At 43.0% G+C, this 27,763-nt stretch overlaps 4 protein-coding genes across 8 annotated transcripts; 2 read left to right on the top strand and 2 right to left on the bottom strand.

The window, feature by feature from the left end:
* Positions 1-914: 914 nt before the first annotated feature.
* LOC109764957 (calreticulin) lies at positions 915-5,038 on the top strand. The gene is made up of 14 exons (XM_020323757.4): positions 915-1,380; positions 2,062-2,169; positions 2,275-2,467; positions 2,546-2,804; positions 2,883-2,939; positions 3,182-3,229; positions 3,313-3,399; positions 3,486-3,543; positions 3,659-3,726; positions 3,804-3,899; positions 3,993-4,040; positions 4,501-4,539; positions 4,627-4,698; positions 4,796-5,038. The coding sequence occupies exons 1-14, from the start codon at positions 1,278-1,280 to the stop codon at positions 4,805-4,807; spliced, it is 1,248 nt and encodes a 415-aa protein (XP_020179346.1). The 5' UTR covers positions 915-1,277; the 3' UTR covers positions 4,808-5,038.
* Positions 5,039-5,830: 792 nt separating this feature from the next.
* On the bottom strand, positions 5,831-10,287 carry LOC109764956 (OVARIAN TUMOR DOMAIN-containing deubiquitinating enzyme 7). Of its 4 annotated transcripts, none has more exons than XM_020323754.4 (12): positions 10,095-10,287; positions 9,885-9,991; positions 9,718-9,793; positions 9,429-9,578; positions 9,181-9,245; positions 9,001-9,085; positions 8,708-8,857; positions 8,459-8,599; positions 8,234-8,351; positions 6,901-7,040; positions 6,693-6,790; positions 5,831-6,311 (listed from the first exon to the last, which is right to left on the bottom strand). In XM_020323754.4, exons 1-12 carry the CDS (start codon positions 10,161-10,163, stop codon positions 6,176-6,178), a joined length of 1,335 nt encoding a protein of 444 aa, XP_020179343.1. In that variant the 5' UTR covers positions 10,164-10,287; the 3' UTR covers positions 5,831-6,175. The 4 variants fall into 4 exon arrangements, with proteins under 4 accessions (XP_020179343.1, XP_020179344.1, XP_020179345.1 ...); XM_020323755.4 differs by having other exon boundaries at positions 6,901-7,022; XM_020323756.4 differs by having other exon boundaries at positions 9,718-9,800; positions 10,095-10,275.
* A 168-nt stretch (positions 10,288-10,455) lies between these two features.
* Positions 10,456-12,736, top strand: LOC109764966 (large ribosomal subunit protein uL14mz). Of its 2 annotated transcripts, none has more exons than XM_020323764.3 (4): positions 10,456-10,633; positions 10,784-10,849; positions 11,410-11,513; positions 12,103-12,736. In XM_020323764.3, the coding sequence occupies exons 2-4, from the start codon at positions 10,816-10,818 to the stop codon at positions 12,475-12,477; spliced, it is 513 nt and encodes a 170-aa protein (XP_020179353.1). In that variant the 5' UTR covers positions 10,456-10,633; positions 10,784-10,815; the 3' UTR covers positions 12,478-12,736. The 2 variants fall into 2 exon arrangements, with proteins under 2 accessions (XP_020179353.1, XP_020179354.1); XM_020323765.4 differs by having other exon boundaries at positions 10,468-10,664.
* A 2,711-nt stretch (positions 12,737-15,447) lies between these two features.
* Positions 15,448-22,484, bottom strand: LOC109764962 (probable disease resistance protein At1g61300). The gene is made up of 3 exons (XM_020323760.4): positions 22,302-22,484; positions 21,660-21,789; positions 15,448-18,356 (listed from the first exon to the last, which is right to left on the bottom strand). The coding sequence occupies exon 3, from the start codon at positions 18,350-18,352 to the stop codon at positions 15,569-15,571; it is 2,784 nt and encodes a 927-aa protein (XP_020179349.1). The 5' UTR covers positions 18,353-18,356; positions 21,660-21,789; positions 22,302-22,484; the 3' UTR covers positions 15,448-15,568.
* Positions 22,485-27,763: the final 5,279 nt, after the last annotated feature.

The raw sequence follows: 27,763 nt of genomic DNA, 5'->3' as shown, positions 1-27,763 counted from the left end.
GGGCGAGTCCATTGTCGTGCTTGAGCTCCGATGTTGTAGATCATGGCTGAGCTTTGGGAACTATTTTCGATCTCTATCTTGGGATCATTTGGAGGTGGATTCATCCGCGGCCTCGTGTGACGGACAAGTTTCGCTTATGTCATGTGAGCATCTGGATGCGCCTGAGTCCACCTCGTGTCAGATGATTTGTGTGCTTGATGTTGTGCGTGTCAGTGGTTCCTATCGGTAGTGTGGATGTGGCCGGCGTGTTGGTGACTGCTCCTATGAGCCTCTTAGTTGATGAAAACTACACAAGAAATCCAATGAGTTTTAAGATATTGTTGAAAGATGAGTGGTTGGCCAGCCTGATTCGGCAAGACAACCAACTAAATTGCCTCTTGAAGAAGAAACTAAACATGGATAAATCAAAGAGGAAAAGAAGCAAGAAGGGTGGCGCCATCGAAGAGGCATTCATAATTCATCGTCGTTGTCTCCCTAATTTCTTTTTGTTGTGAGATGGGATTCTCGTCAGGCGTTCCATTTTGTTGTACAACTATCGAGGGTGGCAATTGTTGCGTGTTGGGAGGGCCGCATGTGCGATTAGTTGGGCTGATTTCTAGGAGAGGGGGGAAATGAATTGTGTGTGTGTGGGGGTGTTGTTTGTGTTGGTTTTTGTTTTTCGTGAAGTGGTAACTCTCTTTCTTCTTTCTCAATCGATTAGGTTAAACAACCAAAATACAACAACAAACTCTGTATTTTACCATTGTCAGACCATCCATCCTAGATCCGTGATTTTGCTTTCGCCCTACCCACTGACATGTGGTTCCGCCCCACACGACCCACCGACCGATCACCCATCCTATCCGCCCACGCGCCCTCGCACCACCAGGATCGCCTCGCATATTCGCATCTGACCTCAGAAACTCCGCATTTTACCATTTTCAGCTGAGCGCCGCCCCCACGCACGCGCAACCTACCCGCACTACCGACTCGCCGAAACCCGGCCCGGCCCGGCCGGTTTTGGACTGGAACCATTTACCAGCGGGGCCCGCGCCTCCTCCACGTCCCGAGCGCCCCAAACACGTCGAAACGTCCGCGTGGCGCCCCCCCACTGGCCGGCGCCCCAGGCCGGCGCCCGCCATTGGGCGGCCGGGCGCCAGCGTGGCACCCGCGCGTCAGCCTCCGGGCCCCTATTAAGCAGCGCCTCGGCGAAACCGATAGGGGAGGGAAGGGGTTCCGATCGGATCGGGGTAAAGGCTTCCACGAGCTCTCGTCTCGACTGCCGCCGCCCGCCCGAGATGGCGATCCGCCGTGGGTCCTCCTGCGCCGTCCTCGCCCTGCTCGCGCTCGCCTCCGTCGCCGCCGTCAGCGCCGACGTCTTCTTCCAGGAGAAGTTCGAAGGTGAGCTCGCGCCGCTACCCCCGATCCGATCTCGAGTGCTTTCTCGTGCTACTATGCAGTGGTAGTTGAGCTGCTGGCGTTCGCTTGTTCCGATCTGTGATCTGCGATGCTCAGCCGCATTTCGGTCCTTGCTGCTGTCTGTTAGGGATCTAGTGCTGTTCTGCTTCATCCTTCATGTTGAATTGTCTGCGGGTTTGTGCTTCCTTCTCCATTTTTGGCTGTTTGATGCTGTGATCTGGAGGATCTGAATCTGACGCTAGGTTAAACCAACCTCTTCTTCTATGACGTGAATGTGGTGACAACTTGATCCCATGGCCGTTGCTCGTACGCGTAGCTGATGCATAACGATGTGGGTTTTAGTACTGGCGAAACGAAACTAGGTTCAGGGTTTAAGATCTTTCGTGGTCCACATGTAAATTGTAGATGCTGCTAAGTTTATGGCAATCACATCATTTCAGTTCGAGTGTTGTCATGATAGATCATCCCACTCCATGTAGTATCCGCCGGATCTATAAATAGGACATAGTATAAATGGCATTGCTCTGTCAACTCATGTCAGCACTCTACAGAACCTGGGCAGTTAAATCTTGTTCTTACATTTATCCTACTAATTCGAGTAAGGTGAACTGTATATCTGCTGCTAATTTAAGCGTTCTTGACGGATTTTTACTGTCTGGTCAGATGGTTGGGAAAGCCGGTGGGTCAAGTCTGAGTGGAAGAAGGACGAGAACATGGCTGGTGAATGGAACCACACATCTGGAAAATGGCATGGAGATGCCGAGGACAAAGGTGAATTACACAAACCTCTCTCCACCTAACTCAGGAAAACTTGACTGAGAGTTTCTTTCTTATGATTATTACTGATGAAGCCTTGATTCTTGAATCTTGATGTAGGTATCCAAACCTCAGAGGACTACAGGTTCTACGCCATCTCGGCGGAGTACCCTGAGTTCAGCAACAAGGACAAGACACTCGTGCTGCAGTTCACGGTGAAGCATGAGCAGAAGCTTGACTGTGGTGGTGGTTACGTCAAGTTGCTTGGAGGTGATGTTGACCAGAAGAAATTCGGTGGTGACACACCCTACAGGTAGCTTTTGTCTTCTGTTCTTGTGCTGATGTGCCTACCCTCTGCTTAGTTTACTAAACTTGTGCTTCTTTACTGCAGCATTATGTTTGGACCAGATATCTGTGGGTACAGCACCAAGAAGGTTCACACTATCCTCACCAAGGATGGAAAGAACCATCTGATCAAGAAGGACGTGCCTTGCGAGACTGATCAGCTGTCGCATGTGTACACTTTGATCATCCGCCCTGATGCCACATACAGCATTCTCATTGACAACGAAGAGAAGCAAACTGGAAGCATCTACGAGCACTGGGATATTCTTCCTCCCAAGGAAATCAAGGACCCAGAAGCTAAGAAGGTACAGTTTGGAGTCTGCTTATAATTTTGTTGCTTGCTCTTTTCAAGTGCCAGAGGCTGACGTGTTTTGTGATTGCAGCCAGAGGACTGGGATGACAAGGAGTACATTCCCGATCCTGAGGACGTCAAGCCAGAGGTAGTTTTCTTTGTTTCTACAATGTTGATACTCGCATGAATTGATGAATAATGATGTGATCAGAATTAAGCGCTTTGTATTAAACCCACTTGCCACTTCTCAGTTAGCTATAAATTTATTTGCATTCTCTAGTAGTGTAGCTCCTTTTTTTGGTGCCTCGTACAGTGTGGTTAGAAAGAATCCCCATATCTTCTTTTTATGCAATATATTGGAGTATATGACTCATAGTTGGTTATTTTCAGGGCTACGATGACATTCCCAAGGAAGTCACCGATCCTGATGCTAAGAAGGTACATGCGTAGCTTGATATGTCATTGTATGTGATATGATGTACACCAATGTATTCTAACGTTCCTTGCTGTGATTACCGCAGCCTGAGGATTGGGATGATGAGGAAGATGGTGAATGGACTGCCCCAACCATCCCCAACCCAGAGTACAAGGGCCCATGGAAGCAAAAGGCATGCCTGTTTTTTCTGTCTATTCAGAAACACTTTAATCAGCAATGCATATTTTGATGTCTAACAAATTTTGTTTCATATGCCAGAAAATCAAGAACCCTAACTACCAGGGCAAATGGAAGGCACCTATGATTGCCAACCCAGGTATATCTTTACCTGGAACCGGACCTAGTATCTTGGATTTTAACTTCTGATTATTAAATGTTTTGGGTAGTGAATTATACGACTCATGCTCTGACATCTTTATTGTGCTTCACAGACTTCAAGGATGATCCTTACATCTATGCTTTCGACAGCCTGAAGTACATTGGAATTGAGCTGTGGCAGGTAGGTTCTGATTGCCGAATAACTCATTCTGTTCAGGAAGACGGAACAAATAGTCATTCCTTTTCTTATGTCTGCAGGTTAAGTCAGGAACTTTGTTTGACAACATTCTCATCACTGACGATGCTGCTTTGGCTAAGACATTTGCTGAAGAGACCTGGGCCAAGCATAAGGAAGTATGGTCACATTTTACGTAGCATCATCTATCGCATAGACATTTGATTGTTGATCCATTATGTACTAATGGTGCTGAATCTTGCAACTTGCAGGCTGAGAAGGCTGCTTTCGACGCTGCTGAAAAGAAGAAGGAAGAGGAGGTAAATTCCCTGGCCGTATTAATGTTTGCCTAGTTAATTGCTGCATGGGTATCAGCTTCAGTATGATTAGCTTTGTTATGGTACCCTGTTTATCAATCTGTGTGTTAGTGTACTTGTCATTTTTCGATCTCTCCCTCTTTCATGGCTGCTTTATTTCATAATTTCCTGCCGGTCCTGCGGAAGCTAAATTAAATCTGAACAGATGTAGGTCCTGTCACTACCTTAGTCGTATATATCCCCCACTTCAATAAATGCAACCATAGTGTGACCAGAAGTCTAATTGATATCATCAATTTCTGGTATATGTCTGTTGTGTAATGCCTGTCAATACCAGCACGTCTTCTCTTGGTTAATGGAATTCTTTCTCCTAAATTGTTGTTATTACTACTATTAGACTTGTTGTACTGTTCGTTGTGAGTGAGCCTGTTATTGATTATCAATGTTACCTGTTTTTTCCCAGGATGCTTCCAAGGCTGGTGAGGACGATGATGACTTGGATGTAAGCTTTGGCCTGAACCCTAATGTTATCACCTTTCAGAATATTCTTGATCAGCTAGACCTAAACTTATCTGGTCTTTGTTGACAGGATGAGGAAGCCGATGACGAGGACAAGGATGACAAGGCTGGGTCTGATGCGGAGTCTGATGACGAGAAGCACGTAAGTTGATCTCCTCACTAAATGCATTTTTGACTTATAATTTGCTGTTCCTGTTATTGTTTCCTCACCCACCTTGCCTTGCAATTTGCTTTTGCAGGATGAGCTCTAGATGGATGGCGAGGAAGGATGAGAGGAGGCCGCCTGCCTTCGCGCCGCTGCCAGGATTTATTAGTTGTCTCTCATTATGATGTTCCCTTTTTTGTGATCAGAAACTTGACAAGTTACTGTGTGTAGAAGAACAACATCACCGTGGGGTCTTTGTAGCGCTTTTGTAGTCCAATTTTTACCGGAAGGGAACTTATAGTCGTTAAACCAGCAAAAAATAAAAAATCTTGCACTAGTCTCTCTTCATCCTTTGGTACTACGTAGTACTCCCTCCGTTCCAAATTACTCGTCGCAGAAATGGATATATAGAACTAAAATATATCTAGATACATTCATACCTGTGACAAGTAATTCGGAACGGAAGGAGTACATGCTACGACTGAGACGTCAAGATGGTGCTTGGTCCAACGGTGTGTTGCGGCCTGGCATCATGTTCAGACTTGAGAGTATGTTTTGCACTGTGTAGATGCACCACATTTCTCACTGGGACACACGACGCTTCAGCGACTTGAAATTTAACCAGGAGCAACCGAGCCAAGTCATTGATAAATTACACCGTGTCTTGCAAGATTTATATCTCTAACAGATGACGTGAATAGCTCGGGATCACTTATTTACATATGAGATGGCAAAAAAGCCTCCTTCAATACTTCAATAGATGATGTAGATGCAAATATTTTTACTCCAGATTTGCTCTAGTAGAAGTAAAAGCACTTGATGCAAATTTTGGTCAAGCAGCGTGGTCCTCTGGTGGTAAACTGAGAGCATCAAGTGATGCTCTGATGCTAATTTGGAGCGAATGTAAGTTAAATGGAAGTTTGCCACGAAGTCAAGAACATCCTGTAAAATCGGATAAAATACAAAAAAATTAAAATATGATTTTTTTGGATGTTCAAACATCCTGTAAAAACTAAAAAGTCACCTAGAAATATTAGGATTGTTTTTATTTATTTTTATCTTTGACCCTTTTTTGTGTGTGGAATTTACTGTTTGTGCATTTGTGCTTGGGATTAGAGCAACAATTCCGAAGATCAAAGGACTATTTATGCCTCTTTCGTCCGCATCAGTATATAGCATTGATCACAACTGGATCACAATGACGATACTCACTGATCACAACTGAGGTTTCACCAACGGAAATCAGTGTCGTATATAATGTACCCATGTGAATGCCGCCCATTAGCAGACATCATCGTCGCCCCTATACATCCTACTGCCAGGATCAAGGATCACAGGAACAAACTGTCAGTCAGCAATGGCTGGCATTCGAGGAATCATCGCAACCCCGCTTGTCCACGCCTCGCGGTTCAGGCATGGCAAGGCAAACACAGGCATCTCTTCAAAACCTATGACTCCAGACATTGACGAGTGTTCATATGCACAGGGCCCCTAGGTCTGGCACAGGTAATGCAGACTTGCGTTCCTTTACGGGTGCTGCCTGGACTTGTTCTTTCTTCTTTTGCTTTGCCTTCCCTTTCTGGCCCTTCCCTTGGCCGCCGCCTTTGTTCCTGATGGCGTCAAGCAAACATAGACGAGCATTTATCAGTTTTATACTTAATATAATCTCTCAAAAGGGCTTTGTTTGTTGGACGTAAATGTGTAACTGATGGTAACCATGAAAGTGTGATCTAAAGAGTGCTTGACAGGAAAATTATTGGCACTACTCATACATGAGGTACGAGACTAAGAGCCGTTTCTATTCTCAAACTACTGTTTGGATTTCATAATCTGCATAGGACAAGCAGACACGCGGCATGCAAGGACCCTGGAGATGTTTTGTTCTTTCCAATAAATTATCAGAGGAATATCTGCCATGGAAGAAACACAAATGAAGCTCACAAGTAGTTAGAAGACTATAAGAGAGTATGGGAAACATTCAGAAGTCATACTTTGGAGGTTCTCTTGACGGTACAACCGTGGCTAAACTACAAGAAGCCTTGTGCTTCCTTGCAGATCCACAAGAGCACTCCTTGGTTTTGGAGTTTTCCTGTACAAAAGAACAAGGGGGTGATTCTCATTATTATTCAACATAGTGGAAGAATGTGAGGCAATTCAGCATTGGGATCATTAGTCAAGAGATGTCCACATGGTAGTTACCTTCTTAGCATATGGATTTTTGGATTTCTGAGCCGCTTCATCTTTACTAGAACAACTCTCTTCTTCCTTGTGCTGAACCGTTGGGTCCTCGTTCTGGGATGTGCTAAGCTTAAGCTCATCTCCTACGGAATATACAAACTCTGATCATCCAGGAAATATGCACAGTAAATGAACGAGTCGGTATCCAACTGTTCCTGAATTAGTTAATTCAGGAATTCAGAACCTCCCAAAACGATAGAAGAATAAATCCTACAATTCCTACATGGGAGATTTCTGGGGACTTGACACTAATGTACCTAGTGTACTGAATTTTCCTTCATCTTACCATTTACTGACGCTTAATCAGACCCTGTAAAATATATTCGTTCCTTAACAGCTCGAAATCAATTTAGAGAACCAAACCTTAGTTGAACAAGGATGGTAATTCAGATAGAAGCTAAAAGTGTCGACGTTCACTTTCGTAAGTACTTATTCAAGGTCTATACTACAGCCCTTCTCAGATACTCCCTCCGTCCGGAAATACTTGTCATCAAAATGGATAAAAGGGGATGTATCTAGAAGGGAGTATCACCTAAACATCTACTATTACCTTGCCAGAATTTGTCTTCACAACAACCAGCAATTCACCAAAAAATAGCAATCTTTACCCACAAAAGTCTAGAGTGCAACATTTCTGGTTATCACATGCAATTCTTAGTAGTACAGATCTACCAATTATATTAATGTTAACTAGCATATGAAAAATGCATGCAGAGCAGCAAAGTAGCCTATATTTTGGCAAAAACCCATGAATGATTGAGCATTCCCAACTATCTTTTGACAGTATTGTGTACACAATGATTCTACAAAAGGAGTGTTTTTTTCATAATAACCAGCAGATGGTTAGGTGAAGCACACACCCAGAACATCTAGATTGGCACACACCCAGGACATCTAGATTGCTATATCACCAATCAGCTTACTACCTAGTGCTCACAAATCATCTACAGTATTAAAACCTTCGGAAATTTCAGGTGTGAATAAGAAATGCTTACAACATTAAGTGAACCAGACTAAGAACACTGGATTTTTATTTTTTGGCAAAAAGCTAAGAACACTGGACGTCACTCTAAAAAACGCACTTGTAACAAAAATACTGATTTTTTATAGTAAATGTCATCAGTTCCAAGTCTTTGGCAAAGATGGGGATACCAATTACTAGAAGCCACGCCAAGTCCAATATGGTGATCCAGATCAAGATCCCAAATGGGTTAGATAGTGGCATTACGATGTAAAACTGTTGTGAAGACAGAGGCCATATTTATTAGTCACTTCAGAGTAGTTCAAGGCTTACCATTGCACGCATAGTCCATATAAGGATCTCCGTCCACATTATCAGAACTCATTGCAAATCGCTCGGCTATCATGTACGCAATAGCAGAATCAACATCGCCATCCAATTGACCCAAAACCTGCAAGAAAATTACTAATGACGTCCAAAGATAATGATTGCTAACAATCACAGAAAGCAAGTGCACAAATGCAATGCAATAATGGCAATTAATCATAAAATTCATACATGTTCAACTGCAGCAACACTAGAACATCCAGTGCCAGCCATGACCAGTTTAACCGATGTATCATCATAGGCCGCCGCATGTCGCTCGGCTATCATGTACTCAATAGCAGAATCGACATCACCATCCATTTCACCCAGAACCTGCAAAAGAATTATTAATGCCATCCAAAGATAATGTCTGTTAACAATCAACATAAATCAAGTGCACACATGCAGTGCAATATTCAAAGTTAATCATGCAATTCATACATGTTGAACAGCAGCAACATTAGAACAGCCAGTTCCAGCCATGACCATTTTAACTGATGTATCATCATAGGCTGATCTGTTTGAAGATTTCTTCGAGTCTTTCGCTTTCGTTTGAGCATTGTTGCTCGTGCTGGCTACATTGGAATCTGTCTGCAATTTAATAATAAAAAACATAAATCGACCACAGTAAGTAAAAGCATAGTCAGTGGTCCCCAAAGACAACAGTAGTCCATTGTTCTCCCAGAACAGAACAGAATAGAACAGAACTGTTAACAATTTTCACAGTAAAAGACCTTGATAACAACTGGCATTGCAGGACCTTGGCATGGATCTTCAGTAAGCCTGACACTATTGTAGTGCTCACCGTGATGATAAGATCTAAATTCACACAAATTAGATGTAACATGAGAACTATGTCCACTACAAGCAATTATAACGGTTAAGTTACATAATCACATAATATGTTAACTTACAAATGAACCATATTGCTAGCTTCACGACCAGAAAAGTTGTTTATGTACCATCGCGGCGAGTTAAGCTGTAAAACAAACAGTAATGATACAGCTGTTAATCAAAAGTTATATAATGAAAATCCTGCATCAAATAGCATCGAATCGAAGTACATAAAAGTGGCATACGGATCTTACAAACTATAAAAGGTTCTATTGCATAAATAAATCATAGGGTTCAGAAAGGCAATCTTGCACTGAAAATTAATTACCATGTGAATGCAGATGTTTCTTCCCGTGACAAGAGAACCCGCCTGCAGCTCCATATTGCCGGCCCAAGTCCCATCCTTCATCATGGAGTCACAGTAGTCATCGAACGGCACCTCGTCCTCGATGAAGGGCTCAAACTCCTCGCGGTGTTCCTGCAAGTTGGACACAACAAGGATTGTCACAGTGTGTCATAGCCCTGTGCACCATCAACGATTCAGCATCGCGCCTAATCCGTCCACCATGAAATCCTAACTGGCAGTACACAAAGAGTTCGTCTGACTGCATGTATACCACGATGTAGTGCACAACCATCTCCCGGTACTTGATGTGCTGCCCCTCGTCGCCCTCCAGCTGGTCGCCCATCGCCCTGCAGACTACGATGAGTAGTCATATAACTCAAAGAGACAGCCGCAGCAGCCATCTTTTGTTCTCGAGACGAGCAAGAATCTGAAGAAAACCTGAAGAAGCAGTTGCCGTCGGCGGTGACCTCGACTATCTTGAGCCCGAAGGAGCCCAGCTGCGCCCTGAACTCCGACATGTCGGCCTTCTTCCCGATCTTCTTCTCCTGCGGAGCAAAAAGAATCAAATGCGGCCTGAGTCCTCCGGCGCCGGGAGATCGGTCAAGAAGTCGGAAGCGACGCATCTCGATCGGGGGCGTGGTTCGTTACCGCTGCGTCGCGCTGCTTCGGCTTGCGGGGCTTGGACGCCACCGCCGCCTTCTTCTTGCCCTGGGCCATGGGGGGCTGCTTGCGTGGAGCCGGCACGGAGAGGAATCGGCGGCTGCGGCGGCCGGCGGGGGTGGGGGCTACTGGAGTCCGCCGGAGACGACAGAGAGAGGAGATCGGAGGGGGAAAAGATCGGCCTGGGCCGCCTCATGGGCTTAAATATTGGCCGAAGACCCGAAGTGTTTGCCTGACGTTGTTGGACTGGTCCGGGCCGAGCTCTGCTACCGATTTCGCCCAGATCACGTCCCCCCATCGGCCTCATGGGCTCTTCTCAAAAAAAAAAAAAACGTCCCCCATGGGCCGTGGGATTAGGTCGCGCGGCGCGGGCAGAAATCTCAGCCCCCTTCTCCTCCTCCTCCTCCCACCGGAGCGGCCGCCTCGAGCTCCCCTTCCTCGTCGGCGCCGCCCTCCTCCCCCGCTCCTTTCTAGTGGAGCAGAGCGGAGCGGAGATCCATACGTCCGGCCGCGAGAGTCCTCTTGCTGTAAGGAAGCCCAAGCTCTGCCTGGCCTGCTGTTCGTTCCGATTCCTTTCTGATTTCTGCACCAGATTTGGTTCCATCGGTCCTGATGCCACGCGCATTATTCTATGGTAGTACTGCTGCGAAGTTGAGCCATTTTCTTCTGCGCTGCAGGAAAGCCTAGCCTAGGCAGAGAGCAGGGTGAAATGGCAGCATTCCTCAGGTCCAAGTGTTCGTCAGGTACCCAAACTTCTGAGCCTTCTCAAAGTCTTGAACCACCTTAGGCACTTCAAACTTGATGTTCATAGCAGTTACGTAAGTACTTGATATTGTAGCAGACAAGAGTCTGTTATCAGTTTTGTTACATGGTATGTTAAAACCTTGGAGAAAAATCATGACTCCTAGTTAAACCTCTGCCTGAATGGTCTGCTACTTGAACCTTAGCCACTCCAAACTTCAGACTACGAGTTTGCCTCAAAAAAAAATAAAAATTAACTGCTCCCTCCGTCCCAAAATAAGTGTCTCAACTTAGTACTAAGTTGAGACACTTATTTTGGGACGGAGGAAGTATATAACATAAGTGCTTATAGGGATGTCATCATGTGGTGATTATGGTTAACTCTATAACTTAAATGCTTATAAACAACTCCCTATAAGAAAATGATCAGGTGGGAGTATCACGGAAGCCTGCATCTCTAGTCAAATCTTCTCTCTGGATTCCTTTGAAATCTGACCAGTTGCTTTTGGCTTGTGATGCTTAGCAAATTACGTGATGCAAAAACTTTTCTTGGTCTATGTAGTTGGACGTGCTATGATGGGAAGCCTTGGAAACAATCTGTACGGGGGCGCTACCTCGTCCATTGAAACGGTGACAAGACCATCTCGTTCTGATGCAGTCTGCCAGGTATTGCTGCTTCCTTCAAACCACAAATGCTTGATTTGTCAGTAATAAGAACCAACGTGCCCTGTTTTAAGTCATGTGGTAACTTCTTGTCGTGAGCACTCAAAAGTTCCATTGTGTCTATCTTCTATTGCTCCGTTGATATCAATGACCCAGTATTAACTAGGCAGTTTGTTAAATCGTTGAATAGCTTGTGTTAATATTGCTGCCAAAATCTGGGATTTTTCTTTGGTTGCCTTAATTATCTACAATGGGGTTACAAGCTAGATATCTGTGACTTGCTGAACTCCATTCTTTGGGTTTCTCTCCATGAGGCATTCTCTAAGCATTTTTCTTTGCTCTTTTTTCTGTAAACTGGAAGAGGGCCATAATGTAAGAGTTTGAAATGATGCAAAATTAACAGGGTAATTGCTCGAAGTGAGTAATGCATAATTTTCTTGAGGTACTCCCTCTGTAAAGAAATGTAAGACCTTTTAGATCACTATAAAGTAGTTATTATTATATTTCTTTACAGAGGGAGTACTTGCTTATCTAGTCGCAGATGTTTTCCAAGTGGAGAGTTTGGTAACACGTGTTCCTGTTCTGGTTTCAGCAAATTAGAACATTCATCCAGATGAGAACAAACCTCAAGGTGGTGGACAACTCGGGAGCCAAGCGGGTTATGTGCATACAGTCCCTTAGGGGGAAGAAAGGAGCGAGGCTCGGGGACATGATCATCGGCTCTGTCAAGGAAGCGCAGCCTCGTGGTAAGGTCAAGAAAGGAGACGTGGTCTATGGGGTGGTTGTCCGTGCTGCCATGAAGAAGGGGCGCAGCGATGGCAGCGAGGTCCAGTTTGACGACAACGCGATTGTCATCGTGAACAACAAGGGCGAGCTGATTGGCACCCGCGTCTTTGGTCCCGTCCCCCATGAGCTCAGGAAGAAGAAGCATCTCAAGATTCTGGCACTGGCCGAGCACATAGTTTGAGATTTCTATCTGCTTACCTGCATCTAGCTGTTAGTTCCGCGGAAAATGGACATATCAAGGATTGTACCTGAGATGTTTTGGTTCTCTATTGCTACTCTATTCTACCTTTCCTTTGGTTATTTCTATTTGCCAATAATCTCTGTTCTCTGATGGAACCGTAATGAGTTGTTGACAAACCAGACAAGGATATGTGTACTTAGTCTCCGCATTATATCCTTATGTTCTTCTATGCTTATCTAAAAGAACGTAGTTTGAGATATCTATCTGCTTCTTTTTATCTCCCTGTTGGCTCTGCAGAATGAAATGGGCATCTCCAGGGTTGTTGATGGGATGTTTTGGTTGTCTCTTGCTGTTAGTGCATTCCATCTTTGCTTTGGTCATTTGTGTTTGCAAAAATATCTATTCCAAAAGGAGAATATGCACGGATGAAACTGTAGTGAGTACTCGGTCTGGTCTTTTATGTTCAGTAATTACATTGCATGGCATCTTAACATTGTTTTGTGATCGTAAAACATCAAATTATGTTTCCATTTTTTTGGCGAATAAATTATATTTCTATGCTCTTCTGTTGTGATCTATAAACATTTATATCCAACTTAACTTTTATTTATTATTTATTTTTACTTTTGTAAATACATAGACATTTTTCTTTTTTTCACTTAAAAATATTTAGTTTATTTTTGTTTTCAGTTATATCTTTTGTAAAATCAATATTTGGGGGGTAAATTCATGAATATTTCTTTATGAATTGCATAAATATATATATTTTTGGAACTCTGGCACATTTTTTTAAAACATGAATACCTTGCTTAAGACATACCAATATTTTCTTCTAACATAGAAGAACATTTTAATAAAATGCATGCACATTTTTTTAAGAATGCATGTATATATGAACCTTTTTTTTTGCAACACATGAATATTTATGTACATTTTTTGTAGAAATACATGAATGTTTTTTATGAAATTCATTGATATTTATTTAATATACATGAATGTTCTTTTTTGTGGAGATGCAAATATAAAATATGCAGCGCCTCTACGAGGGCACAGAGGAGGAGATCCATCTCGAACGCCTTGCCATGAGCAGACTGCTGAGATTCTTCATAGGCTTCCGCCGACAGAGGTAAGTGAAAAAGGTCAGTTATGACATCTCGCTCCACTGCATCACTAACTGAAATGTTTGCAGATTTAGCGAAGGTTAGCAAATAGGGGTATAAAGTCTTGAGATCTGCCAGAGACCATGAGCCATTCCAGAGCTTAATTGTTTTTGTCTGCTGAGATTGCAAGATGCCTAGGCCCTATACTACTTACGAAGTAATTTAGCACAGTCCCTCAACCAAAAGGGGAAGCCATTCTGCTTTGCACAGGCAGCTCATTTTGATAATATAGTTGGTCAATTTGCTAATATAGTCCCCCTATAGTTTCATCCAAGATCTTGCTATCTTTTTCTATTTAACTTTTCATCATGGGTGCAATGCACCCGGGTGTAGCCACAACTTTCCCTAAAGAACATTTTGATAATATTCTTTCTGTGTGTGTCAGTGTGTGTGTGTGTGGTTCTGAACAGCTGTAAGCTGGTTCAACGCTACATATCTTCCGCCGTTTCAGGCCATCATTGGTTTAAAGCCGGGCTAAAGCTTTTTTTCTTAGAAAAATCTCTAGGGAATCCAGTGGAAAAGGCCATGGGAGCCCGTGGCCGTGGACCTAGGTCCACCTAAACATAACTTAACCGGGATAAGGTTCAGATTAAATTGTTTCGCATTCGATGTAAGATTGTAGTTCAGTGTTCACGTCAGACCAAGAACATAAATACTCCTTTCTCTTTATATTTTTCTATACTTTGTGAAGTTATGCCACTCTTTTTTTTAAGGTGTCACTCAGCTTTGCAATCTAGATATGTACCAAAACCAAACCTCTGTTTTATCTCGAAAGAAAAATAAAAGCAGGACATGTAATTGACATATACTCCCTCCGTTCGGAATTACTTGTCTCGGAAATGGATGTATCTAGAACTAAAATACGTCTAGATACATTCATTTTTGCGATAAGTAATTCCAAACGGAGGGAGTACAAGTATGGAACGAAACATGGTACACCGATTATATGGAGCAGCAGAAGGCATCTTGTCTTTCAGTGTCAAATTGATCTGCAGAACATCTCACAAGAAAAAAGAAAAAGGAAAAAAGGGGAAGGGCTCAGTATCAACGTCTTGATTTTGACTGAAAGAACTAAGCATGTATAGCCCTGAACACTTCTTGCCGACTTCCTCTGAAGACTGCAGGCAATTCTCTGAAGAAAGGAAGGAGAGAGGACTGTGAGCTAGCATCCTCCCATTCTAAACTTTCCCACCATTTTTGCTCGCCAAGTATCAGTGGTGAGCTCTCGACGCCCACTAAGCTCCGTGGCAGCTTCATTAGCATGGGGCAACCATAACGAGCAAGCGCATCACCGATGGGAAGGTGATTCTGCTATCACTGATTCCATATAGGTTCTTTAGATTAGATAACGCCATGAACTTGAGTCGAGGGAAGGAGCTTGTGGGGGACAACACAGGTTCTTCATCTTTAGCCACCAACTCAACTATCGAGTCACACTCACCCAAATATACATTTTTAAGGCAAGGCAGCCATGTGATCCATGTGATCGACATCAACTTGTCGCAATTTGAGATGGATAGAACCCTGAGGCCTGAAAGGCAAGTGTTGTTTCTGGTACCTTTAAACTCAACCCTCTGAAGTGCTAGCAGACTATATAATATCAGTGATTCTAGCCTTGGTAGGCACCAACCTGGGTCTATATCGGTCTGGCCTATCACTAGCTCCTCCAGAAGATTGATGTTTTCCAGTGACAGAGATTCCATCTGTCTAGCCTTGCTACTTGTAAGGAGCAGTGGTGATGTCTGAAGAGATTGCAAGCCTACTTATAAAAGCAGGACATGTGATTGACATATACAAGTATGGTCCGAAACATGGCACAGCAAATATATGGAGCAGCATAACGCATGTTGTCTTTCAGTGTCAAACTGATAGTATGTAGAACATCTCAAAAGAACAGAAAGGGCTCATGATCACGATTTTGACTGAAATAGCTAAGCACGTAAAGCCCTGAACACTTCTGGTTGACTTCCTCTGAAGCCTGCAGGCACTTCTCTGAAGAAAGGAAGGAGAGAGGACTGTGAGCTAGCATCCTCCCATTCTAAATTCTCCCACCATTTTCGCTCGCCAAGTATAAGCGGTGAACTCTCGACGCCCACTAAGTTCTGTGGCAGCTTCATTAGCATGGGGCACCCATAAATGAGCAAGCGCATCAACGATGGGAAGGTGATTCTGCCATCACAGATGCTATGTAGGTTCTTCAGATTAGGTAACGCCATGGACTTGAGTCGAGGGAAGGAGCTTGTGGCAGATAGCACACCTTCTTCATTGTTAGCCACTAACTCAACTATCGAGTCACAGTTACCCAAATATACACTTTCAAGGCAAGGCAGCCATGTGATCCATGTGATCGATGTCAGATTGCCGCAATCTGAGATGGATATACTCCTGAGGCCTGAAAGGCAAGTGTTGGGTTCAATACCTTTAAACTCAACCCTCTGAAGTGCTAGCAGACTATATAGAAGTAGTGTCTCTAGCCTTGGCAAGCACCAACCTGGGTCTATATCTGTCTGACCTATCACTATCTCCTCCAAAAGATTGATGTGTTCCAGTGACAGAGCTTTCATGTATCTAGCCTTGCTACTTGCAAGGAGCAGTGGTGATATCTGAAGAGATTGCAAGCCTTCAAGAGCTGTAATGCAGAGGCCGCTTACAAAGGCTCTGGGCAAGTTATAGATCTTCCACATGGAGTCTGAATCTTGTACTGTAAAACTAATATCCCTTAGCATAGTTAAACTTTTGAGTTCTTTGATATATCCTGCTGAGCAATTGATTCTCAAATTATGACACCGATTTAAAGTTAACAGCCTCAGCATCTTCAGTCTGGATAGCAAACCATCTGGTATATTTCTGACACCTAAAGCACAATCCAAATATAAATACCTTAGATCTTCCAACAGTCCCAGCTCCACTGGCAGTGAATGTATTGGTGTCCGAGAAAGATCAAGCAACTGCAAGCTCGTTAATGCTCCGATTTCTGATGGTATTTCTTGGATCTGTATTCCAGAAAGGTCCAAATAAATGAGTGATTTCATGGCAGAGAAAAAACCAGCTGGGAACTCAGAAATATGCTCATTGTTTGTTAGTATTAATGTTAACAGGTGAGCACAGCTGCAAGAACTAGGAATTGCCTTAATATCACCACCACAGAGGAAAATTCTATCAGCGGTGCTCCAAACGTCTGCTCGGGTATGTTCTCTTTGGTCCACTAGCCACTTCTCTTTATGCGCCCCGGTCTGTTTTGTCGCTACAATCCACAAGGCAAGATCTTGAACAACATGGTGCATTTTCACATGTTTCTCCCCGCAGTCAGAGGATCCAATCAAGAATGATCTTTTCAAAATTTCAACAATAGAATATCCTCTCAAGTAAGTTCTTTCAATATCATCATCCTCGCCTAGCAGTCCATGGCCCATCCAACAATGAACTAAACTAACAGTCTCCCAATCATCATCTGGGTCTTTGGCGGCAATCCCCGCAAACAGTAGAAAGCACATCCTGATCACATCACTTTGCAAGCTATCATAACTAATTTTCAGTATAGGAAAGAGTTCGTTATCTGAACCAGAAACCTCATGGAAAACTGAATCTTCTACTAACATCAAATTGTATTCCCGTTCTTCTGAAGCTACCTTGGAAGCCATAGCCTGCCCAGTTATCTTAATTGCTAGTGGAAGGCCACCACATTTTGCCGCAATCTTCTCGGCGCATCCCCTGATTTGAGCATCTTCCATCTTTCTTCCACCAACAATTTCTTTAAACAGATGCCACGAATGATCAGAACCCAAGCATTTCAACTGTATAACATTTTCAGAAATATGCATTCTACCACACACATCCAAAGATCGTGTTGTGATCAGTACAATCTGACTATTTGGAAGGCAACACTTTGAACCATGCGGTATACCAACTTTCACTAGGTCCAGCATGTCCCAAAGATCATCAATCAGCAATAGGAATTTCCTTTCCTTTAAAAAGTTGAAAATAGCTCTAGCTCTGTGTGTTGCATCTCCATCATTTATTAACAACAGTCCTAGTCCAGATGCAATGCTCTGCTGAACTGCCATCAAGTTTAGCTGCTTGCCAACTTCAATAAACATGACATGATCAAATACAGGCCTTTCAGAGCTATAGTAGTTGTTGATTTGTTTAAGGAGAGTAGTTTTTCCTGACCCTCCCATGCCACATATGCCAATGATGTCCGTAGGGCCTTCCTCAATGCAACCGAAAACCTTGTTTCTGTAGTGTTCTTGGCCTACGATGTTTGCTGGTAAAGGCAACTCCAAACCAACTGGTGGGAGCAAACTTAATATATCATCCTTTTGAAGTGATCTCTTGTTAATATCTTCAATATCACCTGTAACTTTTGCAGCAGATTTGCTAATTTTGTAGTTGGACCAACAACTCCAGGAGCAGCCAAAGATATGTATGGTCCTTGCCTCATACTTATTGCTGATATTGCAAGCTTCAGCTTCAATGGACCTAGCACTCTCTGTCCACTTGGTTACTTGTACCTTTGGTCTCTTGCCTTCGCGTTCACCTAACTGAATGGTCTCCTCAATGGTATATATGGAGTTCCTGAGTTCATCAACAGCTTTTGTCAGATTGCTGACATTGGTTTCAGGCTTCAGACAGTAGCCAACATGCTTCTTGATCGGCTTCCATAACTCATTTACCAAGAGGGTGAGAACCGGGGCGAGTATGCCATTCTGAGCCATGTGGCTGCAAACAAGTAAATGAAGGTGTAATTGATAACTGAGCTAGGATTATATTTATTTAAGGAAATTGAACAAAAAGCAATGCAGCAATATATCTTGCAGATTTAAGTAAGTTTACTTCGAAGCATCGAGAATCGGTAAAATCATCTCTTTGATTTGCATGATTCTAAAAATGTAGGAATAAGAAAAATGCATTGTCAAGCCCATTTGAATCCTGCATGGTTTCTATTTGTTTGATTGCTCCATAGGAAAAACAGAGGATTCCTTCCAAGAGATTTGAGTGGATGATTTTTTTTTGATGAATTATAGTGCAACGAAGTCCTTATGAAAAATTACTGTAGGATTCAATCATAAGAATGAAATATCCGATAGAAAAAATCCAAAGTATTTTAGTCCTCTGTATTTCCTGTGGAAATACGTACTGCTCAAAGTTAAAAGATAGCCAAGTACTTGGAGAACATACAGTGTCTATCTCGCTAAAATTGTGTTGTCTGCTGCAGGAATGAAGTTTTGTCTCCCTTGATGAGAGTGTGACCGGGGACATACCACAACTCAATTTAGAAGAGAATGAGGTGTTGTCTGCCCCGTTCACTGAGAAAGAGGTGTTCGATGCCATAACACAAATGAGACATAATAAAGCGTCCGGGCCAGACGGGTTCCCGGCCGAATTCTATCAAAGATGTTGGCATATCATAAAGAGTGATCTCATGCCTATGTTCCATGATTTATTTGAAGGCCACCTAAATTTGTTCCACCTCAATTTTGGAACAATAACGTTGTTGCCAAAGAAGGTGGAAGCCGTTCGCATTAAGCAGTTTAGACCAATATGTCTTCTCAATGTGAGCTTTAAGATATTTACAAAGGTTGGCACGAATAGGTTGACGCAGGTTGCACATTCGGTTGTGCAACCCACTCAAACTGCTTTCATGCCAGGACGACAAATCCTAGAAGGGGTGGTAGTCCTACATGAAATGTTGCACGAAATCCACTCGGAGAAACTCGATGGGGTTGTCTTCAAAGTGGATTTTGAAAAAGCGTATGATAAGGTCAAATGGCACTTCCTACAGCAAGCCTTACGTATGAAGGGTTTCAATGATACCTGGAGGTCTCAAGTGGATTCATTCATACAGAAAGGCAGTGTCGGGATAAAGGTCAATGATGACACCGGTCATTATTTCCAGACTCGTAAGGGACTAAGACAGGGAGACTCCATGTCTCCTGTGCTGTTTAATATCGTAGCGGATATGTTGGCAATACTTATTAGTCGGGCTAAAGAGAGTGGCCAAGTAGGAGGTCTCGTTCCCCATCTTGTTGAGGGGGGCGTCTCCGTCTTACAATACACGGATGATACTATTATTTTCATGGAACACGATCTTACAAAAGCTAGGAATATGAAACTTATTTTATGCCTTTTCGAGTAATTGTCCGGGCCCAAAATCAATTTCAATAAAAGCGAATTGTTCTGCTTTGGGAGAGCTAAAGAAGAACAGGATAATTACAGAAGCTTATTCGGTTGTGAAATGGGATCCCTACCTTTTAGTTATCTAGGATCCCAATTCCCCATAGACGGTTAACGAACAAAGAATGGAATGTGCATAAGATAGATTTGAAAAAAATGGAGCTGCTGGAAGGGCAAGCTCATGTCTTACGGAGGAAGGCTGGTGTTGATTAACTCGGTTTTGACGAGTTTGCCAATGTTCCTCCTATCTTTCTTTGAAGTACCGGTAGGGGTACGGAACAAATTGGACTTTTACAGATCCCATTTCTTCTGGCAAAGTGACGAGGCCAAGAAGAAATATAGACTGGCTAGATGGGATATTATGTGTAGACCCAAAGACCAGGGCGGGTTAGGGATCGAGAATTTAGAGATAAAGAATAGATGTTTTCTTAGCAAATGGTTATTCAGATTATCGACAGAGACCGAAGGCATGTGGGTACAAATCTTGCGGAATAAATACCTACATACTAAGACTTTGGCCCAGGTGAATGCTAGACCAACATACTCACCCTTTTGGAAAGGGTTAATAAAGACAAAAGTAACTTTCTTTCAGCGGGTGAAGTTCCTAATTGGTAGTGGTACTCCTACTAGATTCTGGGAGGATACTTGGCTAGGGGAGACGCCCCTGGCCTTACAATACCCCTCTCTATATAATATTGTGCACCGTAAGAAAGTTTATGTCGCCACAGAATTAAATTCAGTACCACTTAATATCCAATTTAGGAGATCTCTTGTAGGGGAACGTTGGAATGCTTGGTTACACTTGGTACGTAGGTTGATGGATGTTCAACTTTCAGATCAGGCGGATACAATTAGTTGGAAGTTAACCACGAATGGAGTATTCTCTGCCAAATCCATGTATTTGGACTTAATTGATTCCGGGCCTTTGTCGAGGTCTTTGCACATATGGAAGATTAAAGTTCCACTCCGCATCAAGATCTTTATGTGGTTTGTCCACAAAGGAGTCATTTTGACCAAAGATAATCTGATGAAAAGGAATTGGGTCGGTCAGCCAAGATGTTGTTTTTGTGATCAAAACGAGACAATTAAACACCTCTTTCTCAAATGCCCACTTGCAAAATTGTTATGGCGATCCATTCATATAGCTTTTAACGTTAATCCTCCAATGAGTATAAACACGTTGTTTGGGACATGGCTTAATGGAGTAGACATACACACAACTAAATATATTCGGATAGGGATATGTGCACTATTATGGGCTATATGGAACACTCGAAATGATATGATTTTTAGTGGGACAAAATTTACTAATTTTTTGCAGGTTATCTACAGAGCTACAGTCTGGATCCGTATGTGGCCGTTACTCACTCATGCGGACTACAGGGAGCTTATGGTTATTGGGTGCAGCCGATGAGAGACGGTAGCACGGGCTATCTTCAGCCGATTTGGATGGTGAGCTAATAATAGGCTAGGTGTGTAGGTATCGTAGCCTGTTTTTTATAGCTGGATGTGGCGCTTTCTCACCGGGTGTGGCGTTTTATAGATTTGTTTATCTTTCTTGCTCAGATTTTGAGTCTCCCTGAAACTTAAGACCTTGTTTTGATTTTAATAATATGACTGCATGCATCGATTGATGCAGAGGCCGGAGGTAAGCCTCCTTTTCAAAAAAAAGAATGAAGCAAGTGTGTCCTGTCGCGTACGTAGAAGGATATATCGTATTGATATATGAATCATGAACTTTTGGGACAACATTTACAGTTTTGCACTCTGGTTTGGAAGACATCAAAATAAAACAATATTCGCAAGGTATGGATGAAGTAAGTGAGAAAGAGGAATCAGCATCAATACCTTAGGAAGCTGGGAGTCGGTTCTTTTATCTCCTCCGCACCTTCAGATTTGTGGCAAAGCTCTGGCCACCAAGGAGATGGCAGCAGTTGCGATTGACCTCCCAGCAAAAACGAGCGTGTTAATCGTCTACCTGTGCCGGATGTATGAAGAGGAGTGGATAATTCAGCAATCAAGAAGGATGCGTGCATGCTGTGTAGTCTAGTCAACAAGAGTGGTTCGCCCCCCCCCCCCCCCCCCCCCCCGCCTTCTTTCAATCATACGAATCAAACAGCCGATAAAGAAAAAAAGTCGTAATATTCCTATGAAAATCCTTTGAATCAAAGAGGCCTTGAATTTGTATCTTACCTCTAGTTGCTTTTATCTCAGAAAAATATAGAATGTTTTTGAAAAAAAGGGCAAATACCTTCTGGCCAAAATTAATGGATAGCCGAGTTCTTGGGGAACATGCGGTATCTATCTCACTAAAATTTTGTTGTCTGCTGCAGGAACGAAGCAAGTGCGTCCTCACATCGATATGTAAATCATGAACTTTTTAGGAAAAACATTTGCAGTTTTGCACTCTGGTTTGGAAGACGTCAAAGAAAACGGTTTTTGCAGGTATGGATGAGGTAAGTGAGGAAGAAGAATTGGCATCATCATTACCTTGTTCTGGGGAAGCTGGGAGTCAGTTCTTCATCTCTTCAGATGCTGATGAAGCTCTGGTCACCAAGGAGATGGCAGCAGCTGCGATTGGCCTCCCAGCAAAAATGAGAGATAAGGAAGAAGAGGCCAGGGAGAGATCAGCAATCTAGAGGAGTGCGTTGCGTGTTGTGACTTGTGTAGTCTAGTCAACAAGAATTGGTGGTTCTCTCCTCTTTTTGCAGCAGAACCTTTTGCGCACCATGCGAGAACCAACCAAATGAAATCTATACAATCTTTTTCGTTGTCAGTTGCCATTTATTTTTTGCGGGGATTTTTTTGTTAATTGCCATTTATTTACTAACAGTACGTGCTCAAGGGAGCGAAGATTCCGAATTTTGAATTTTCGTTCCTGTTGGAATGGTACTTAATTCACTATCAGCGGAACCCTGGAAGCCACGGCATCTCCACCAAGTTTACTTACAGCTCGCTCCTCTTAGAGCATCTCCACTCGTTCGGCCCCCCAGCGCATAGGCCGGCGCATTTTCGGGCGTCCACCCGGCGATTTTTAGACCCTGGGGGCGACCAAGGCCCCAGCCACGCCCCCTCAGGACATATGTTCAAAGTTTGTGAAAATTACACTGCAAATAGTATAATTTGGTCTAAGCATCATCACAATTCCAATAAATAGCTCTAAAATAGGCTTTAAGTTGTAGACATCGCCCCTGTTCCTATATCAATACTATATGGAGCAGTATTCTGGAAGGAAAAAAAACTATATGGAGCATATTTACTTCCAGACTTTGAGAGCAAATGGCCCTCCTCTATAGTTCTATGCAGGCGAAAGAAAGATACTTGCTTTGTTCCTGAAGCAGGCAAAAAAAGAAATACGAGATAGATACTGCATGCATTTTTGGCCAATACCTTAAATCTAGTTCCGGCTCTCTGTCTGCATGATATATTTCTGAATTGTTTTTCATGTAATTTTGCCAAATAAATCTAGTCCCGGCTCTCTTAACAATTATTTCACCTTCATTTACTTGTTACAGCCACATGGCTCAGAATAGCATACTCACCCCAATTGTCACCTTCTTTGTAAATGAGTTATGGGAGCCAATCAAGAAGCATATTGGCTACTGTTTGAAGCCTGAAACCAACGTCAACAATCTAGCAAAAGCTGTTGATGAATTGAGGAATTCAATACATGCCACTGAGGAGACCATCCAGTTAGGTGCACGCCAAGGCAAGAGACCAAAGGTACCAGCAGTAACAAGGTGGACAGAGAGTGCTCGGTCTATGGAAGCAGAAGCTTGCAGAATGAGCAACAAGTATGCAGCAAGGGCCCTACATATCTTTGGCTGCTCCTGGAATTGTTGGTCCAACTGCAAAATTAGCAAATCTGCTGCAAAGGTTAAAGCTGATATTGAAGATATTAACAAGAGATCACTTCAAAAGGATGATATATTAAGTTTGCTCCCACCAGTTGGTTTCGAGTTGCCTTTACCAGCAAACATCGTAGGCCAGGAACACTACAGAAACAAGGTTTTCGGTTGCATCGAGGAAGGCGCTACGAGCACCATTGGCATATGTGGCATGGGAGGGTCAGGAAAAACTACTCTCCTTAAACAAATCAGCAACTACTATACCTCTGAAAGGCCTGGATTTGACCATGTCATGTTTATTGAAGTTGGCAAGCAACTAGACTTGATGGCAGTTCAGCAGAACATTGCTTCTGGACTAGGACAGTTGCTAACAGATGGAGAAGATGAAACACACAGAGCTAGAGCTATTTTCAACTTTTTAAAGGAAAAGAAATTCCTATTGTTGATTGATGATCTCTGGGACATGCTGGACTTAGTGAAAGTTGGTATACCGCACGGTTTGAAGAAATGTTCCCTCCCAAATAGCCAGATTGTAGTGGTCACAACACGATCTTTGGAAGTCTGCGGTAGAATGCGTATCTTTGAAAATGTTATACAGTTGAAATGCCTGAATTCTGATCATTCGTGGCAGCTGTTTAAAGACATTGTTGGTGGAAAAAAGATGGAAGATGCTCGAATAAGGGGATGTGCGGCGAAGATTGCTGCAAAATGTGGAGGTCTTCCACTAGCAATTAAGATAACTGGGCAGGCTGTGGCATCCAAGGTAGCTTCAGAAGAACGGGAATACAGTTTGATGTTAGTAGAAGATTCAGTTTTCCATCAGGTTTCTAGTTCAGATAACGAACTCTTTCCTATATTGAAAATTAGTGACAGCTTGCAAAGTGATGTGATTAGAATGTGCTTCCTATTATTTGCCGGGGGTGCCTTACACGTCCGAGATAATGTTTGTCACGTTATTTTTTTAAATTGATTGTTGGATGGGCCATGGACTGCTAGGCGAGGATGATGATATTGAAAGAACTTACTTGAGAGGATATACTATTGTTGAAATTTTGAAAAGATCATTCTTGATTGAATCCTCTGAAAAATGGGACAAATGTGTGAAAATGCACCATGTTGTTCAAGATCTGGCCTTGTGGATTGTAGCGACAAAACAGAACGGGACGCATAAAGAGAAGTGGCTGGTGGACCAAAGAGAACACACCCGACCAGAGGTTTGGAGCACCGCTGATAGAATTTTCCTCTTTGGTGATGATATCAAGACAATTCCTAGTTCTTGCAGCTGCCCTGACTTATTAACATTAATGCTAGTAAACAATGAGCATATTTCTGAGTTCCCAGCTGATTTTTTCTCTACCATGAAATCACTCATTTATTTGGACCTTTCTGGAATACAGATCCAAGAAACACCACCAGAAATCGGAGCATTAACAAGCTTGCAGTTCCTTGACCTTTCTCGGACACCAATACATTCACTGCCAGTGGGTCTGGGACTGTTGGAAAATCTAAGGTACTTATATTTGCAGTGCACTTTCAGTCTCCAAAATATATCAAATGGTTTGCTATCTAGACAGAAGATGTTAAGGTGGTTAGATTTATATCGATGTCATGATTTGGCAATTGATTACTCAGCACGATATATCGAAGAACTCAAAAGTTTAACTAGGCTAAGGGATATTGGCTTTACAGTACAAGATTCAGACTCCATGTTGAAGATCTGTAACTTGCCCAAAGCCTTTGTAAGCTACCGAGTATATCCATCTCTCATTGCAGCAACCTGATCTCGATCACATGGATCACATGGTTGCCTTACCTTGAAAGTGTATATTTGGGTAACTGTGACTCGATAGTTGAGTTAGTGGCTAACAATGAAGAATCTCTGCTGTCTGCCACAATCTCCTTCCCTCGACTCAAGTCCATGGCGTTACCTAATCTGAAGAACCTAAATAGCATCTGTGATGGCAGAATCACCTTCCCATCATTGATGTGCTTGCTCGTTTATGGTTGCCTCATGCTAATGAAGCTGCCACGGCACTTACTGGGCGTCGAGAGCTCACCGCTGATATATGGCGAGCGAAAATGGTGGGAAAGTTTAGAATGGGAGGATGCTAGCTCACAGTCCTCTCTCCTTCCTTTCTTCAGAGAAGTGCCTGCAGGCTTCAGAGGAAGCCCACAAGAAGTGTTCAGGGCTATGCGTGTTTAGTTCTTTTGGCCGAAATCAAGACGTCGATCATGAGCCCTTCATCTTTTTTTTTTTTCCTTTTGAGATGTTCTACAGATCAATTTGACACTGAACGACATGATGCCTTCTGCTGCTCCATATATTCGGTGTACCATGTTTCGTTCCATACTTGTATATGTCAATTACCTGTCCTGCTTTTATTTTTCTTTCGTGGTAAAACAGAGGTTTGGTTTTGGTACATATCATGGTTGCAAAGCAGAGTGACACCTTAACATGAAGAGTGGCATAACTGAGTGAATTGCAGAAAACCACCACATTGAAGCCTAGGGTTGCAGAAAAGACTCTTCTACGATTTTGTGCCAGAAAACACTGATTTTGGTCCTAGTCATTTGCAGAAAACACCTAACCGTCTATTCGGTCATTTTAACCTCTATTATGACAGGTGGGGCCCGATTTTGAGGACGTGGCGTAACGCCCACGAGCTCACGCCGTCTGACGGTGCTACAGTGGAAATGGACGCGCCGTCCCGGTCAAAACAGCACGTGTCCCTTATCCACTTCATTCCCCCCTTTCACCACTCTACTCTCCTCTGTCTCTCTTTCTCCTCGTGCTCCATGGCGACGGCGAGCCCTGACGACGGCGGGGGAGTGGATGGAGGCTGCAGCGGAGGGTTGCTTCCCGGCGGCGAATCGATCGAAGTGGAGGAGGTGTGCGGCAGCTCAAACCCTAGTCGGGCCCCGAAGAGGAGAGCGCCGTCGCCGTCGCTTGAGTACCGCGCCGCCTGCGCTCTTGCCCGTGCTATGCAAGCTACTCCGACGGGTAGCCATCAATGGGCTTCTGCATTTGGTGGCGTTGAGTAAGTTCTCCCCCTCTTTTACTGTGGATTCTAGGGTAGGGTTCAATTTCTCATAGTTCAATAGTTAGGCTTCGATTTGAATGAACTGTAGGTCATTATTGTTTGTAGTCTAACCTCTGATATGTATCCTATCAGTTAGATGAATTTGCTTCAGTGTATGAAGTTAACTGAATTTTCTCAGTGTACAAAAGGTTTTCAGTTGACTGAATATTGTTTAGTGTCAATAGTTAATTGAATATGCAATGTATATAGTGTATAGTGTAGTCAGTTAACTGAATTTTCTCATTTGTAATATTTAACTGAATATAAACTGAATAGTTAACTGAATTTTCTCATTTGTAATATTTCGGTTAACTGAATATGCACTGTATATGGTGTAGTCAGTCCATTGAAACTGTATGTATGAACTTAACTGAATTTTTTTAGTGTTCAAAAGATTTCAGTTAACTGAATATGTATCAGTTTCACCTAGTAATTTGTATATTTATTTGTGCACTGTATATACTTCAGTTTGTTATTGATTTTAATTATTAGAAATGTATGCATAGAAATTAATGTGTAGCTTCTTTGCTTTGTAGTTTGTGTGATGATGTGTGGGAAGTTAGGCTCCACTTTCATGACAGGGACAATTTGGAAAGGACCATGTGTGTTTCAGACATAACATTTCTGAATCTAATAGCACTAATAGAGACAACAGACTATGGAGAGGATGACTACATGTACTTTGTTAGGGATGCTGGCTTGGGAGTAGCTGGTTTGGAAGAGATCTGTGATGATGACAAGGTTGATGAGATGCTAGACCACATTGCCAACAGAGATCAGACCATAGTTAATCTGACAGTAGTTAGGGGTAGTGAGCCCAGACCTGGAGATTTAAACATAGGTCATGTTTGTGAGCAGCAGGTCCCTATAGGCAGTGTTGGAGAGAGGACTGTGTATGAGGTCAGTGAGGAAGGTGTGGTGTACAGGTCACCATCCAAAAAAACAAGGAGAGTTGCACAAGTTGATGAGCAGGAGGCACAAGATATGGATCAAGGAAATGCAGGAGATGTTGATTTGGAGCAAG

The sequence above is a fragment of the Aegilops tauschii genome, chromosome 2, assembly GCF_002575655.3.
Source record: "Aegilops tauschii subsp. strangulata cultivar AL8/78 chromosome 2, Aet v6.0, whole genome shotgun sequence".
Lineage (NCBI taxonomy): Eukaryota > Viridiplantae > Streptophyta > Magnoliopsida > Poales > Poaceae > Aegilops > Aegilops tauschii.
This window is presented reverse-complemented; position numbering and strand designations above follow the sequence as displayed.

Coding starts and splice junctions, on each gene's coding strand:
- LOC109764956 (XM_020323754.4), bottom strand. CDS start 10,163: ATGGCCCAGGGCAAGAAGAAGGCGGCGGTGGCGTCCAAGCCCCGCAAG. Junction 9,992..10,094: donor CGAAGCAGCGCGACGCAGCG/GTAACGAACCAC, acceptor TTTGCTCCGCAG/GAGAAGAAGATCGGGAAGAA. Junction 9,794..9,884: donor GACGGCAACTGCTTCTTCAG/GTTTTCTTCAGA, acceptor CGTAGTCTGCAG/GGCGATGGGCGACCAGCTGG.
- LOC109764957 (XM_020323757.4), top strand. CDS start 1,278: ATGGCGATCCGCCGTGGGTCCTCCTGCGCCGTCCTCGCCCTGCTCGCG. Junction 2,468..2,545: donor GGTGGTGACACACCCTACAG/GTAGCTTTTGTC, acceptor TCTTTACTGCAG/CATTATGTTTGGACCAGATA. Junction 4,041..4,500: donor AAAAGAAGAAGGAAGAGGAG/GTAAATTCCCTG, acceptor GTTTTTTCCCAG/GATGCTTCCAAGGCTGGTGA.
- LOC109764962 (XM_020323760.4), bottom strand. CDS start 18,352: ATGGCTCAGAATGGCATACTCGCCCCGGTTCTCACCCTCTTGGTAAAT.
- LOC109764966 (XM_020323764.3), top strand. CDS start 10,816: ATGGCAGCATTCCTCAGGTCCAAGTGTTCGTCAG. Junction 10,850..11,409: donor CAGGTCCAAGTGTTCGTCAG/GTACCCAAACTT, acceptor TGGTCTATGTAG/TTGGACGTGCTATGATGGGA. Junction 11,514..12,102: donor GTTCTGATGCAGTCTGCCAG/GTATTGCTGCTT, acceptor TTCTGGTTTCAG/CAAATTAGAACATTCATCCA.